Source organism: Schistocerca cancellata, chromosome 3 (genome assembly GCF_023864275.1).
Source record: "Schistocerca cancellata isolate TAMUIC-IGC-003103 chromosome 3, iqSchCanc2.1, whole genome shotgun sequence".
Taxonomy (NCBI): Eukaryota; Metazoa; Arthropoda; class Insecta; order Orthoptera; family Acrididae; genus Schistocerca; species Schistocerca cancellata.
This window is the reverse complement of record NC_064628.1, coordinates 248,956,939-248,973,495: the sequence shown is the minus strand read 5'-3', so window position 1 is coordinate 248,973,495 and position 16,557 is coordinate 248,956,939. Positions and strand designations below refer to the sequence as shown.

Genomic DNA, 16,557 nt, shown 5'->3' with positions numbered 1-16,557 from the left:
TTTGATAGACCAGCTGGTAGATGTCAATGTCTTAAAAACAAAATACTGAATTTAGTTTGATACTGGAATAAACAAAATTATGAACACTGAGTCTTCCCACAGAGTCCTCATCCAAAGATGCAATAATAAGACTAATTGGGAAAGATTGTGTGTGTGAGCTCTTAAGCATTACTTGTCCGAAAGGTTACCAGTGTCCAATTTGTTTGTGAGCTTGTCCAACAGTTCAGTGGCTCAACTTCACTCACCTAAGAGGTTATCTTGACTATTTCCATTATTTTCCATTGGCTCTAGTGATAAATAGGAGTACTCAAGTAAGTGTGGTTACAGAACACATTGTTGTGGCAATTCCACCTTTTATAAACTGCTGTCATATAAATCTAGTGAAATGATGTAATTCTTTTGCAGCCTCTGACATACTGCTACAATTAAAATGAAATGTGTTGCCAACAGCAGCATTCGTACAGACATTATGTCACTTCTTCTTTTTCCTTCTTTATTGAAAGCCAAGAAACATTAGCACACATTATGAAAATGGACTGTTATCACAAACCAAATTACCATCACTGTAATGTGACTTAAAGATTTGATTCTCACTCCCAGACCACACACAGAAACAAGATATATCAAATAAAAAATACAAAGACACAAAAAATTGTATACACTGATGTCACAGCCAATACAGCCGCGCATTCAACAAATTTATTACAATATAAAAATAAAAACTTATCATACTATGCTGGAACTTTTTCTTTGAATGGGCAGCCTCCAGTAAAAGTTACATTTGAACGTCCATGATCACTTAAATGTACAACTATCAACACATACAAATTTACTAAAAACCAACATTGTAGGTTTGTCTGATGCTAATATCTTAACGCCCATTTACAAGCTTCAAATGACAGCGTCAATCTCAGTAAAAATATGTGCCACTATGATTTGGTAAATACAGCACAATGCAGTCAAGTATTTACACAGAATTCTTACACACTAATTTGGCATATAACAAAACCAGTTGTTACACTGGAATGTAAAGTAAATGACACAGTAAATTTATGGAAGCAAGTTGTCAGTCTTTTTTCCTTTAAACACACACACACACACACACACACACACACACACACACACACACACACACACACACACACACAGAAACAGTCTGATAATTCTAATATTAAAATTACACCACACTTTAAATATTTTGCAATTGGTGAATTGTGGTAGTTACTCCATTTTTTATTTTTTTATTGAGTATTTGTTTTCTTCAAAGCAAATTATTCTATTGCTAAGCCGAGACACCTCATTTCTTTTGAAGAATTGAGTCATAAATTTTTGGCAACTAGAGATGTTACAAGAACTGTCACCTGAAAAGTACAAAGACAGCTAATTGCTGAATGAAGTCGTTAACGTCTGCCTTCTTTTACAAGAACAAAATCATCCATTAAATTAAATGAAATTTTTAGCACTAAGCCACCACAATTCAACCTCAGCAACTGAATAAAAATTAAAATAAATAACATTTGTGAGCAAAAAAATTTACACATCAAGTGCATGATACAAAATTGATTAGCTCAGATTACTTTTACGCATTATTTCCTCTGTCTATGAATGCTTTCGGTGTAGACGTTGCAACAGGTGACATGTTTGATGAACCATTTTCTTTACTTCTTACGAAGTTAGTATGAATGGGGCTGTTCTCTTTTCCCACAGGTACATGCCGTGCAGGACTTACATCACCACCATCTTTTCCCTTTGGAGGTTTCTTCCCGGGACTGTTATCTCTATTCTTAAGAATTTGCCTGGCTGCAGTAGTAGTACCCACTTTTTTACGGGCTGAGGCTGTCAATTCAGACTTCAATTTGTCCACTGTAGCCTTCTGAGCACGAGCCTGTGATCTCAGTTTTTCCACTTCCTGTAATTAAAATGATTTGCATATGATACAGTACACAAAAGGAAATGATCTGCTTATGACACTGTTGTATACCTTGAGACAATAAAATATAGCTTAAGCAGCAGGTGAACTTATCTATCTGCTCGCACCTTCACATTTTCATTTACCTAAATTTGTCGACGCCATTCACTGGAATTTATCACACACTGTGAGCCTGATATTCAGAGCTTCCTTATTCTTTAATTCCCCCATTGTTGGAACTTGCATTCCTCTCTCAACTCCATCTCACATGCATCCTCTCATTAGTCCTATTACACACTACATATCACTTATTCCCTTTATCTTTAAGTGTTTCAAATTACAGACTAAAAGTTCATAATACAGAGGTTTCACTTTCTGACAGTGTCGGATTTCTAATTTTATCTGGTGATGCTGTAGATTGCTCATTATATCCTTCAATGTTTCTACGTGTGTATCTCTACTTACTTAATATAGCTTTGGGATACAACTTTATCTACTAAATTACAGAGAAGTCCTCACAAGAACAGCCACAACTTGCAAAGACATATCAAGTGGCATGCGTTTGCTGTAGACAGAGTCCAGAATGTATGTTCAAACACTGCCCAACACATTCATAGTCAGTGTGATTCTTAAAAGAGCTGAACAGCAATGAAGGGTAGGGGGTCTGCATTGCTGGGAACCTAGTTTCCTGAAGGATCATACAAAAAGTGTGGGAAACAAAGAGATATCATAGCCCAGCCAGGTGGAAAAAACTGCTACATTTCCACTGGAGGATCACGCTATCAGTTTACAGTGAGGGCATGGAGGGACCAAGAAGGCAGGTCGTGCCTCAGGGCCACCTGCTGCCACCACCTACAAGGATACAGTGTCAATGCACATTGGTTCTAAACCAAGGCTGTGTGCGTGTGGGGAGGACGGGGGGAGCGGGCATCAGTGATGCCATCTCTGGGATGGCGGCAGAACAGGTGGCATAGAGGCCACCGGGACCACCTCTTTCTTTGAGGACTACTAGTTGTCTTTCTCATTAGACGATTTAGCTGTTTGTGAGAGCTTGTCTGCCACAGAGGAGGAACATGAAGTTCTATGACCTCCAAACTGTGGCTCCTCCTGCCACTGGCTGGCATGCTGTTGCAGATCAGTAGATTACTGGGAAGGGGGCATCCTGAGGGACCCCTTCCTCATAAGAGATGTTGGAGGAACCTGTTGCTTCTCTGGCTGGGGTTGGGAATAACATTCCCAGTAGGTGGGGAGTCAACATCCCTCATTCTTTTCAGGAAACAAGTCACCTTCAAAGGCGAAGAAAGCTCCCACCTCCAGTATGAACTATTGTCCATTGGCCCCCACTGCACACAATGGACAAAATCCATGCATTACCACTTCAAACTGCCATGTAACTCATCATTGGTCTGTAAAAGGAGATCATGGTTGAAGGTGATAACCTGTATCATACTGGGAATCTTATGGGGAGTTATAGTTACAGGAATGGCATCCAGCTTGTCACAGGCAAGCAGCACCATTGACTCAGCACTCAGCAAGGGAGACTGTTTTAATCAGAATGGAGCCACTTCTCATTTTTGAAATTGCTGCTATGTCCCCAAACCTGTCCTCGAGGCGTTTATTGAAGAAAAGTGGCTCTGTAGTCAAAAAGGAATCCCCGTCGGTCCTAGAACAGCCTAAATATTGGGAAGAGATTGTCTCACCTTGTTTCTCAGCCATACGTTCCTTCCATGGCGTAGTCAGAGAAGGAAACATTTTGGGGTCATATACTCTGTGCTACAGCAAGTCTCACCTTCAGAAGAGACTGCTGGTGCCGTGTGGCCACCAAAAAGGAAAGAGTTTTATTTGCTTCATGTACGAGTCTTCCTCTATGGCAACACCCATTCCAAATGAGGGCTCTCCCCACAGGCACCACCCAGCTACAGCAACAATTACATTGCCCGGGTTCCCCGCACCCCACACACAATGGGCACATACTCCTTGGCATGTGTGGAAAGTTTCCACCTCCGACACCAACAGTGCAATCCCTGTATGGTCAGGGGGCTACCACCATGCAGGTACTTGATCACAGCCCCAAACCCCCTTCCCACAATGGAATGGCTACCATGCTGGACACAGTATCTTAACAAGAAAGAAAGGGTGCAAAGAGAGAACAGAACTGAAGGTGAATGAGCCCCTCTGTTAAATATATCTAGTTTAGATCCCTCAAATAAAAAAAAATTGTGCCTAGTAGTTAGAAGAAAGCACACATCATAACATCTACAAAAAGGGTAGCAGAAGTGATCCACAAAATTACAATCCAGTATCACTGGCCTCCATGTGCTGTAGAGCCTAAGAATATAGTATGAGCTCAAACACAGTGAGGTCTCTCTAATATAATGACCTCCCCCATGCCAACCAGGATGGATTCAAACAACATTTATACCGTGAAACCCAACTTGCACTTTTCTTGCCTTGCATCCTGAAAGTCATGGATCAAGGCAGTCAAGTAGATGCAGTATTTCTCTGTTTCTGGAAAGCACTCGACTCAGTACCATACATTCACTTATTATCTAAAGTATGATCGTATGGCATATCAAGGGAAGTTTGGCTGTATTTATGTTTTTTGCTAGGGAGGAGGCGGTACCAAAAGTACCAACAGGGGATATTGAACAGGTACAGAGACAGACAACACAAGTGGTCACAGGTTTTGTACGACCCACAGGAGTGTCACAGAGATGATTAAAAAATTGAACTGGTGGACTCTGAGACAAATGTAAACTATCCTGAGAAAGCCTTCTTACAAAATTTCAGGAACCAGCTTTAAATGACAACTAGGAATATACTGCAACCCCCTTACATATCGTTTGCAAAGGGATCATGAAGAGAGACAAGGTGATGGTGTTTCACTACTATAGTTCAACAAATTATTTAACAAAACTGTCAGGAAACGAGAAAAAGAATTTAGTACAAGGACTTTATAAACCAATCAGGCTAGGAAGAAATAGCAAAGGACTAGATATTGACTGAGTGGCATTCGATTAACACCTCGCCGAACAGATAACACAAAAACAGAGGTAAAGTAAATGCAGATACTGAAAGAGAAGGCTGAAAAGGTGAGACTACAAGCAAATAGAATATCTGTCAAAACCAAAAAGATGCATGAAAAACATTATGACAAAATACAGCAAGATCAAAAAAGTTCACAAATTCAGGCACCTTGGGGAGATGATACAGGCAAAAGGGATAGAGAAAGAAGCTCATGAACAAAGACATAAAGTGATGACTAAAGCATTCTGAAAGAGCGAAAGCATCTGCAACAAATCATACCAACCGTGTAAAATAAAAGCAAGATTTTACAACACTCATAAAACCAGAAAACTTATGTTAATCAGAAACATCAGTCATGGATTGGAAAGGTGCACTACAAAATATCAGAAAATTAATGGGAAGAATCATCAGAAAAATCCCAGGGCTACTGAGACAGGAGGAGAGACTGAACAGATACCTAACATAGTATATAATTTGAAGAAATTTCAGCTGAAATTTTATGGGCATGTCATGAGAATGTCCGACACGCAAGACACTAACCGGATATTTGACTACACAGAAAGCATTAAGAATGTGAGGTACATCAACAAAGCTAGAAAGTACTTTAAGGATGCTGGCGTGACAGATTCATATACATAAGATGCACATGTACTTAAGTGGAAGGTGAGCGAAGAGGTTAAGAAATTCAAGACAGGAATAACATGCGGCACTATTATTATTATCATCTTCTTTCCTTTCTCAGACCTTAGGTCTGGTTAAAAATGGAAATTGACGCGGACCTTGATCAAGCGTGATTTCCTTTTAATTGTACGGTATATGTTATATTGCATTTAGGAACTTTCGGGTCATTGAACATTTATCAATAATTACGGATTTCTGTAGTTGTATATATAAGTTTGGATGTAGCTGTATTGCATTGATGTACTGGTGGATATTGTGTGGTATGACTCCTGTAGTTGATAGTATAATTGGTATGTCAACTTTATCCTGATGCCACATGTCTTTGACTTCCTCAGCAGTTGGATGTATTTTTCAATTTTTTCTCCTGTTTTCTTCTGTATATTTGTTGTATTGGATATGGATATTTCAATTAGTTGTGTTAATTTCTTCTTTTTATTGGTGAGTATGATGTCAGGTTTGTTATGTGGTGGTGTTTTATCTGTTATAATGGTTCTGTTTCAGTATAATTTGTATTCATCATTCTCCAGTACATTTTGTGGTGCATACTTGTATGTGGGAACGTGTTGTTTTATAAGTTTATGTTGTAAGGCAAGCTGTTGATGTATTTGCTAGTATTGTACATCTGCTTGTGATGTGATCTAATGTTTCTATTTGTTGTTTGCAAAGTCTGCATTTATCTGTTGTGGTATTGGGACCTTTAATAATATGCTTGCTGTAATATCTGGTTTTTATTGTTTGATCCTGTATTGCAATCATGAATCCTTCCGTCTCACTGTATATATTGCCTTTTCTTAGCCATGTGTTGGATGCGTCTTGATCAATGTGTGGCTCTGTTAGATGTGGTGGTGTTTTATCTGTTATAATGGTTCTGTTCCAGTATATCCAGTATGTCTTCGTATCTGTTGATGTTATGTGATCTAGAGGGCTGTAGAAGCGGTTATGAAATTGCAGTGGTGTAGCCGATGTATTTATATGAGTGATTGCTTTGTGTATTTTGCTAGTTTCTGCTCATTCTATAAAGAATTTTCTTAAATTGTCTACCTGTCCATAAGGCAGGTTTTTTATGTCGATAAATCCCCTTCCTCCTTCCTTTCTGCTTAATGTGAATCTTTCAGTTGCTGAATGTATGTGATGTATTCTATATTTGTGGCATTGTGATCGTGTAAGTGTATCGAGTGCTTCTAGGTCTGTGTTACTCCATTTCACTACTCCAAATGAGTAGGTCAATATTGGTATAGCATAAGTATTTATAGCTTTTGTCTTGTTTCTTGCTGTCAATTCTGTTTTCAGTATTTTTGTTAGTCTTTGTCTATATTTTTCTTTTAGTTCTTCTTTAATATTTGTATTATCTATTCCTATTTTTTGTCTGTATCCTAGATATTTATAGGCATCTGTTTCTTCCATTGCTTCTATGCAGTCACTGTGGCTATCCAATATGTAATCTTGTTTAGTGTATTTTCCCTTGACTATGCTATTTTTCTTACATTTGTCCATTCCAAAAGCCATATTTATATCATTGCTGAATACTTCTGTTATCTTTAGTAATTGTGATGTGATATTATTTGAATTTGTTTTGATATCAAGTGTGGTTTTCCAATTTTTCATTACAATGTTTAGGAACTGTATCAATTTAGGATCTACTTTGTATATTTCCAATATTTGTAGTAACCATGAGTGGGGTACAGTATCAAAAGCTTTTATTTTATTATTATTATTATTATTATTATTATTATTAGTAGTAGTAGTAGTAGTAGTAGTAGTAGTAGTAGTAGTAGTAGTATTCTGTTATTCACTATGAGACTTTCCTTTAAGCTGCTGCAGGCACTCTGCACATTCTTTTACACAGTCATTTGGACATAATCTACCGATTATTCTTTCCTTTAAATCTTTCAGTGTAATAGACAGTTACCGATGTTGTTTACATATTTGTATCTTTGTATTCCATATAATCCAGAATTGAAAGCAAAAAGAAATATTTTGCTAGTTACCCATTTGCTGAAATGTATCTGCATACACTAGTATGGAGCTTTTATGGATGGTCATTCATTTGTTAAAATAATTGTATTTGAGATTACTATGAATCTTACTTCCTTTTTATTATGGGCACCAGATAAAGAGGGAGCAAACATTAGCCCTTCTCATTCAAGCATTCGAACAATCAGAATGAACGATTTCTTTTTCTCTTCCCTGCACTTGTCCCAGAAGGAATGGTCAACATTCAGATATGGATGGAATGATTAGTCACAGGAAGCATGTGTAGTAAATGGACTCAAATGCATACCTTAAAAGAGCTACGAGCACTTGTTCAACAGAAAAGATGTGTTTCACAGTAGCAACAACGAACGAGAGCTCACAGCTCTTGAACGAGAGCTCACAGCTCTTGAACGAGAGCTCACAGCTCTTGAACGAGAGCTCACAGCTCTTGAACGAGAGCTCACAGCTCTTGAACGAGAGCTCACAGCTCTTGAACGAGAGCTCACAGCTCTTGAACGAGAGCTCACAGCTCTTGAACGAGAGCTCACAGCTCTTGAACGAGAGCTCACAGCTCTTGAACGAGAGCTCACAGCTCTTGAACGAGAGCTCACAGCTCTTGAACGAGAGCTCACAGCTCTTGAACGAGAGCTCACAGCTCTTGAACGAGAGCTCACAGCTCTTGAACGAGAGCTCACAGCTCTTGAACGAGAGCTCACAGCTCTTGAACGAGAGCTCACAGCTCTTGAACGAGAGCTCACAGCTCTTGAACGAGAGCTCACAGCTCTTGAACGAGAGCTCACAGCTCTTAACATATGCATTGCAGAGCCCATGTTTACTCCACTTTTTTGCTTTGAATGACACTTCATGACACAGCCCTGAAAGCTGATAATTCTTGTTGGGACACTTTGTATATTAAGAAGCTGTATATTCATGGATATTTAATATTGAACATTAAAATATTCATGAACATAATGTAGCAACTTTACGAACTCAAGATTAATGATCATCTTACCTCACGAAGTTCCATATTCTTCTCTTGTAACTGAACAACATATTTTACTTTCTGTTTGTGATTCTGATGACCAAGTAGATTAGCGTATTTCAGAGCTAGATTTCGCAGTTCATTCTCTGTTTCATCTTTTCCTCGTAGAATTTCCCCTCGTTCTGCCAGAAAACTCTCCAACTGCTTTCTGAATGGTCCCACTAGAGCTTCTAGCTGACAACACTGTCTCTCTGCACGTAGAGCTCTTTCTTCATATTCTTGCAACTGCCTGAAAAGTTAACACTTATTTTTGAAAGGGAATGAAAACATATAACCAAGAATTTACAATTATCTGTTGGGAAGTGCATTATTTACAAATATTCTCATTATTCATGGTGACAAAATGATACTGGAAAGTCTTGAATAGAATACAAATAATGCAATGAGTAAAGCTATCCACTCTCGAAAACTTTGAGGAACTGAGCAAATAGCCACGGATATATACAAAATGGAAAACATTGCAGATCCTCAAGACAAAGTGACCCTTCAAAATTAACTGATACAACAAAGGCATGCAAACGTACACACGCTCACGGTATGTTTTCCTGCTGACCTGCTTTCTCAACAGTTAGCTCAGGAGGAAGATATTATCAAAGCTCAGCAACAATTTTCAGCCTTGCTTGTGCACCGTCAACTGCTCAAACACTCAACAGTATGGTGACTGGGTATCTTTAATACTTGCATTATCTATGAATAACACATGTAGGTATCATAAAAAAATCATACGAACATCAAGTCTTTAATTGTAAGTGTCCAAAGCAAACAAAAAAGCATAAAAGTGTCAAAACAAACTTTTTCATCTGACATTTCAAAATTCTAATTAATTTATAATTACACAGAATAAAGTTCAGATACACGTATGTTGAGTAACACTGATACATTATTGTGCAGTTCTTTATTTATATCCTCACTGACTCCCTTTCAGGTTTATTCAGGGAGCAATTGCATCACCAACGTTACAAGAAAACGTCAAATATTTCAACACAAAAAGAGCATGAGAAACCTTTGAAGACAACATAAAGAAAGGTAGCCTATTGGAGACATTGAAAAAAGAGAACAAGCATCAGTGGAGTAACCATGTATGTTTACAATTGCTTCAAGGGCTTATTGCAACAAAGAAACCAACAGGTGCCAATTGTGAAAACTGTGAAAACAACAGATTATGTTTCTGGAATTCCATATGGCAATAACGTCTAAGGGCAGTTATTTGCAAGTTCCCTGGATTGTAATTGTGACCTCTCATTAAGATGCCTAAGAAGTCAGATCTACAGTTAGTACAATCAGAAGACACTTTCTAGCCGAAAAAAATATGGCAACGTGCTGACTATTTACATGATTGCCTTCAGCTACTCTTTTCTTTTTCAGAGGGGGAAAAATAGGAAAGAAGTCATACAGTGAATAAACATGATAAAATCAACACCTTTCACTTGGATGGTATTAATTAATTTCTGTACTTTAAATACAAGACAGAATGAAAATGCCAACCTACTAATTGCAAACTGCAACACTGAACTTGGATAGACTCAAAGAGACAGAAAAGGCAGAAGTTTAATTATTCTGTAAATTAAAGGAGGAAGGGGAGAGAGGAATGGAAAGGGAAGGAAAGGAACTATTGATGTCAACTGGATTGGGACGTCATCCAGAATCAGCGACAAGTGAAATTGTGTGGTGGACCTGGATTTGAACCAGCAATCTCCTGCTTACTAGGCCATTGCATTAACCACTGCACCATCCGTACAAAATGTTTATCGCAATTGCGTAGACTAGCTCAGCACACCTCTTGGCTGACCCACATTCCCACCTAGCACCACCAATCTGTAGTCCCCATCCATGACCTCCATACTCGCTACTTGGAGTTTCCCGCAGAAGGTCGAATGAAATTGTGCATTTGCACTGAAGGTGGTGGATTCATTGCCCATTGAAGCAAATCAATTTTATGAATGCGTGGTGTCTGTTCTTTTGGACTGCAGATACGTGGTGCTAGGCAGGGAAACAAGTATCAAACGCAAGAAAAAGGTGGAAGTAAGACAGCTGAAACATGAACAATTAATTTCAAGAAGTTGGCTAAAGTGACATTAATTGCTGTGTGTCCATAACAAAAGTGTATTTCATTTTATCTTTCTCGCTGTTTTAACACAATGACCACCTTCTTGATGTGCCACATATATTACAGAAGGCAACATGACCTAACAATCTTGCCCACCCTCATGTGTAAATCCTGGGCCCACCCTCATGTGTAAATCCTGATAGGGAAGCTGCAAAAGCATATATAACTGACAAGTTACTCTGGCACTAAAATAGGTATTATACCCACTTTTATATTTATCACAGGTGTTTTCGGATTAGTTACGTAAAATTACACTAAGCATGTCTTATTTGTTTTGACAGAGAGGAAGGCATTTGAAATTTGAATGAAACTACGATGAAGTTTCCTCAGATTATCAGCAGAGTCAAGGCATCATCCTGCAGCAATGTTTCGACAAGTTTCCTACTCATCACCTTCAGGCCTGAAGCTGACGAGTAGCAAACTTGTCGAAATGTTTCATCAGAATGATGCCTTGACTTGGCTGATAACCCAAAAAAATCTCGGATTCGTTGAGAAATCCTGCATTCTCATTGAATGAAACCAGTAACCACTACACAGACAAATACAACAATAAACCGCAATAAAAAATATAAAACAAAGGTTTACTGGAAAATTGTAGTAGGGGTACCTGGAAGAATGACTCTGTACAGGAAAAAATCTAAGTTACTGTTATGTACCAAGAATCTCGAACTGATATTCCTGTTTACAACAGGTTTCATGTTTTTATGCTACTGCCTGTGATTTGCACTGACACTCACCATCTTTCTTTAAGAGCACCAGATTTCCAGTTTTGCTTCTGTTTTTCTTGTTCGCTATTGATGATGCATCTGACTGGTTGCCTACAATCCCTTACTTCTGCTGACACTCAAAGCATTCCATGTATTTTAATCATTGAAAATTAAATGGTTTCTTAAAATGAGAGTCTTTCTTTTTTATAATCAGAATCAATCTCCTTTTACCAAAACAAGTGCAACAAAGAAATGCAAAGAACAATCCAACTTGGTCAAACCCCAATGTTTAAACTCACTAAGATCTGGCAGAACCAGGTAATATCCAAAACAATGAAGCTGCACCTGCTGGAATCGGCGTTTCCTGTGTTCTTGTATAGTTGCAGGACCTGGATCATGAAAGCTAGTGACAAGCCAAAATGACCATTAGCAAAGAAGAACAACGGGAGTAAAAATGGAAATGTGGCGCTCATAAAGAAAGGTGGGGAGTGCCTGTGAGAGTAATAGGCAGTACCATAAAAACATTAAAGGTATTGTTAATATTAATATAGGTTTGTGTTGGCAGAAAATTTTACATGTATCACGGACAGAAAGAACCAATGCTTCCATTACAGCAGAACTTAGCATCACAAGAAGTTTATATTTCTTTATCACACTGCCAGTTCCTGTGGCACATTTTGAGAAGAGATGGGAATAATTCAGAAGAAACTACCTTGCAACACAAATTCAAAAGCAGAAGACCACAGTGAAGAATGGTATGTAGATGATTGGATAAAGTGAAGAAGATTACCAGGCTATTACTTCACATCACATTAAAGAGCTGGAGATCACTGGATGGAGATGTCTAGTTGAAGAAGATTCACTTACTTAAGAAATGATTACAGAAATGAGATCATGACACTCAGAAACGAGTTAACCTACAAATGATGATGACGACGACTAAAACATTCGACAAAGTAGATGAGTGTTAGCATTAAAAATACTTCGTAAAAAAAAAAAAAAAAAAAAAAAAAAAAAGAAAAAAAGAAAAAAGCACACTCACTGAAGAAACAGATCACAAATCCTGGAAGGGAATACACACATCTGATATCCCAAATAAATACACTGATTATGATGACAGAAAAACTAACACAAAAACAAGGATCCACCACAAGGGAATTATCCAAATGGGATGGAATTCAATATATGTGATGTAGACGTGCAGGCAAACAAATGATTATAATTTCAGAAAAAATGGATGATTATTCAGGAGAAAGAACTTCACAAATTGGGCATGTCAATAAAGCACTGGTCCCCCTCTGGCCCTTATCCAAGCAATTACCCGACTTGGCGTTGATTGATAAGAATTGTCGGATGTCCTACTGAGGGATATTGTACCAAATTATGTCCAACTGGCATGTTAGATCATCAAATTCCTGAGTTGGTTGCAGGGCTCTGCCCATAATACTCCAAATGTTCATAATTGGGCAGAGGACTGGCATACTTGATGGCCAAGATATCGTTTGGCAAGCACGAAGACAAGCAGTAGAAACTCTTGCCCTGTATGAGCGTTACCTTCCTGAAACGTAAGCCCAGGATGGCTTGCCACGAATGGCCACAAAATGAGGCATAGAATATTGTCAACATACCACTGTGCTGTAAGGGTGCTACATACGACAATCAAAGGGTTCTGCTATAAAAAGAAATGGCATCCCAGAATATCACTTCTGATTTTCGGGCCATAGGGCAGACGACAGTCAGATTGGCATCCCACCACTATGCAGAGCGTCTCCAGAAACGTCTTTGACCTGGAATCTCTGACTGGAGTAGAACTGTCTTTAGTGATGAGTCCCACTTCAAACTGAGCCACAGTGACCACCAAAGACCTGTGTGGAGAAGTCCCAGACAGTGGTTGGATACCAATATGACTTACTAGCCATACAGCCAACAATCTGGAGTGAGGGCCTGGGATGCCATTTCTTTTAACAGCAGGACCCTTTGGTAGTCATCCGCAGCACCCTAACAGTACTGCGGTATGTCAACAATATTCTACACCCCGTTTTGTTGCCCTCCATGGCAGTCCAAGCACGGCTGACATTTCAGCATGATAAAGCCCAAAAAGAAACACACACACACACACACACACACACACACACACAGTGAGAGTTTCTGCTGCTTGTATTCATGACTTCATAATTTACAAACCTTACCTTGGCCAGCAAGGTTGCTGGATATCCCCCCTCCAAATGAGAGCATTTGGTGCATTATGGGATGGGCCCTCCAACCATCTCATGATTCTGATGCTCTAATGTGTCAAATTGGACAGAATTTTGCACAGTATCCCTTGGGAGGACATCCAACAACTCTGTCAGTCAATGGCCAGGCCAGTAAGTGTTTGGATAAGGGCCAGAGGTGGACCAGTGCATTATTGACTTGATCTATCTGTAAAGTTCTTTCTCTTGAATAACCATCCAATTTTTCTAAAATTGAAATCATTTATTTGTCTGTACAAGCACATCACATTCACTGATTTCCAAAGCATTTGGATAATTCTTTCTCGGTCAGTCTTTTCTTCACTTTTTTCTTTTTCTTCTCTCTAACAGCGTACTCTAACATTAAATATCAGACTATGCAGTAAACTTCAGTTTCATTGCAGAAATAAGTTCAAAACAAAAATACTTGTGCAGGTCACAACTGAGGTTAACCAGTACAATTTTATTTTGATAAAATGTTTAAAATACTGTTCCTGCACCAAGTCCAATTCAACAACTTATAAATAAAACTTTGTCAAATCAGTTCTCTCTTATTTTTTTATGGTGGTTGGCATTCTCATTTTGTTACCCATTTTTTCCTGGGAAATGACTTCTGTTTAAGTTGTTTCTGAATGGAGGAGAGAATATCATTGTCCTACGAAGTTCTATCTGAACCTCACAGAGAGACTTCTTCACCTTCAGCTCACCACTTGCCACATAATCAGTGTAAACAATGAAACAGAAACTCTAACACAAGAAAGTGCCTATTGTTGCCTAAGAATGAATGTTCGTAAGGACAAACTCCAACTAGAACTTTGTTTACATGCCATTAAATTCCTGCTCAAAGAGATTACACAGGGATGTAAAATTGATTGTAAGATACAACACACAAGTGGTAGGACCTGCAAGTGACAATTTGTGTGTGTGCGGCTTCATAGTTTGTGCGTGACATTTGTGCTTGATTTGGCCACTAGAGTCCCCCTGGCCTGCTAGTAGACAGCAGTTATGTGCGCAGTTTGTCAGCTGCGCCCCCTGTTGGAACTAGTTACTATATAGGCTGGACTGCAAGGTTCTGCTGGCCACTTTTGTGTTGTCTGTTGTATATACTTTGCCTCTCATGTGTTTTATGATTTTTCGTGTAATAAAGTTAGTGTTTTCGGGTTAGGACACTTTGGCGATGAGGACAGGATTCAATTCTGCATGTTTCACTTCCACCATTGGTCCTTTGAGTTTAATTTGGAGGCAGTGCTTAAATCTCTTCTTGAGCAACAGCAAGCACTGACAGTTGCTATTTCCATTTAACAACTACACCAGTACAACACATAGTGCCGCCAACAACATACCTGTCACCATTCCCTGCATATGACTACCATAATAAAACTGACGATGAGCTAAATGTACTTACCGATCTTGGATCATATGCAGTGACCAATACCATATTGAAGACAGAAAAACCAAAAATCCACTACTATATAGCTATGCGAAAATGTTGAAATGGCAACTTCTATATACATTTAATGTAATTACAATGATGATTATGGACTTTTAAAAAAAGATAAACAATTTTTCAGAATTTTGTGTATGACACTTATGTTTGAAAGATCATTTTGCAAAAATAGATCAGTATATGATGATAATTTCTTTGCTACTTGTTGTTAGAGGTAAATCTTTGTTTTTTAATTCAGTTGATTATATAAGTTTGAAGTGCGAGGATGGAGTACAGGTTGTGTGCGTTTTGCTGATTTGTATTGTGAAGTGAAATGCCTGAGGTAAATCTTTGTTTTTTAATTCAGTTGATTATATAAGTTTGAAGTGCGAGGATGGAGTACAGGTTGTGTGTGTTTTGCTGATTCGTATTGTGAAGTGAAATGCCTCCAGAAAGTCCACCAGTGTACACACAACTTTCATAGAAGCAACCTGATCATCCTTTTTTTTAATAATCATAAAAAGCTAAACCAAAGAAAAGAAATAGATATCGAGCCATCACTCCACAACAAAGAAGAGCAACAAAAAAGATGAGTTTTATTAATAAAACTTGTTATTTAAATTCGACTGTCACTATCTCTCACTGCAGTGTCTCACTGTGGCACGTGCTATGAAAATGAGACCAGCTGCCCAAATTACTAACTTAATTCAAAAATTAATAAATCCATTTTGGGTAACAAGAGGGTGGTGGTGATCAGACCATGCAGCAGAAGACTGGGATGCTTACGAAAAGTGCATGTGACAATGTTTCCAGGCATTTAAGGTAACGAATGTAAACTTGTGCAAGGCTGTTTTTTATCACGCATCTCACCTCGTGTGTATCAGTTGTTGTGTCAGCTCACCCCCTTATAAGACCCTTCAAGTCTCTCTTGATCAGATGTGCAAGTTACCTTCTATCTATCACAAAGTACTCATGTTACTGATGGTCGTGTGGGGTTTTACCATTGCCAAAACAGTCATGCAGGGCACAGGCAGTAGAACTACATGGACTTAGTCATCAACAACGTAATCGTAATTTTGTGACAAATGTTCATAAGGAATGATTCGAGATGCAATCGTACATCTTTCTCTTGACAGGGAGGTTCTAGAACAACCTCTCATGTGAAAATCCTATGCTCACGGAGTAGTAAATGCAGCTCAGTCATGTGAAGTTTCACGGGCTGCAGGTAGTCAGACAGGAGCCTGGTCCACAGTTTCAGAAAACAGTTCATCTCTCCCCCTCCAGCAATGAGTCGGTTCACAAAGGAACAGAGACACCATTGCAGCAGTCCCCAAGACATCTCAGCATCATACAGGTAGTCGTCGTCCGCAACAACAACAGTCCGCATCATAACAGCCACAGCCTCGTGCTCCACTGCCTTCATACCCATACAGTTTCATTCAACACAAATGGA

General features: G+C 38.7%; 1 protein-coding gene across 1 annotated transcript in view; it reads right to left on the bottom strand.

The window, feature by feature from the left end:
* Positions 1-476: 476 nt before the first annotated feature.
* Positions 477-16,557, bottom strand: part of LOC126174886 (hyaluronan mediated motility receptor-like) — a 130,380-nt gene continuing 114,299 nt past the window's right edge. Inside the window, exons 4-5 of the mRNA XM_049921309.1 lie at positions 8,604-8,862; positions 477-1,909 (exon numbers count right to left, since the gene is read on the bottom strand). Of these exons, the coding sequence (XP_049777266.1) occupies positions 1,580-1,909; positions 8,604-8,862 (589 nt within the window). The 3' untranslated portion in view covers positions 477-1,579. The remainder of the gene's footprint in view (positions 1,910-8,603; positions 8,863-16,557) is intronic.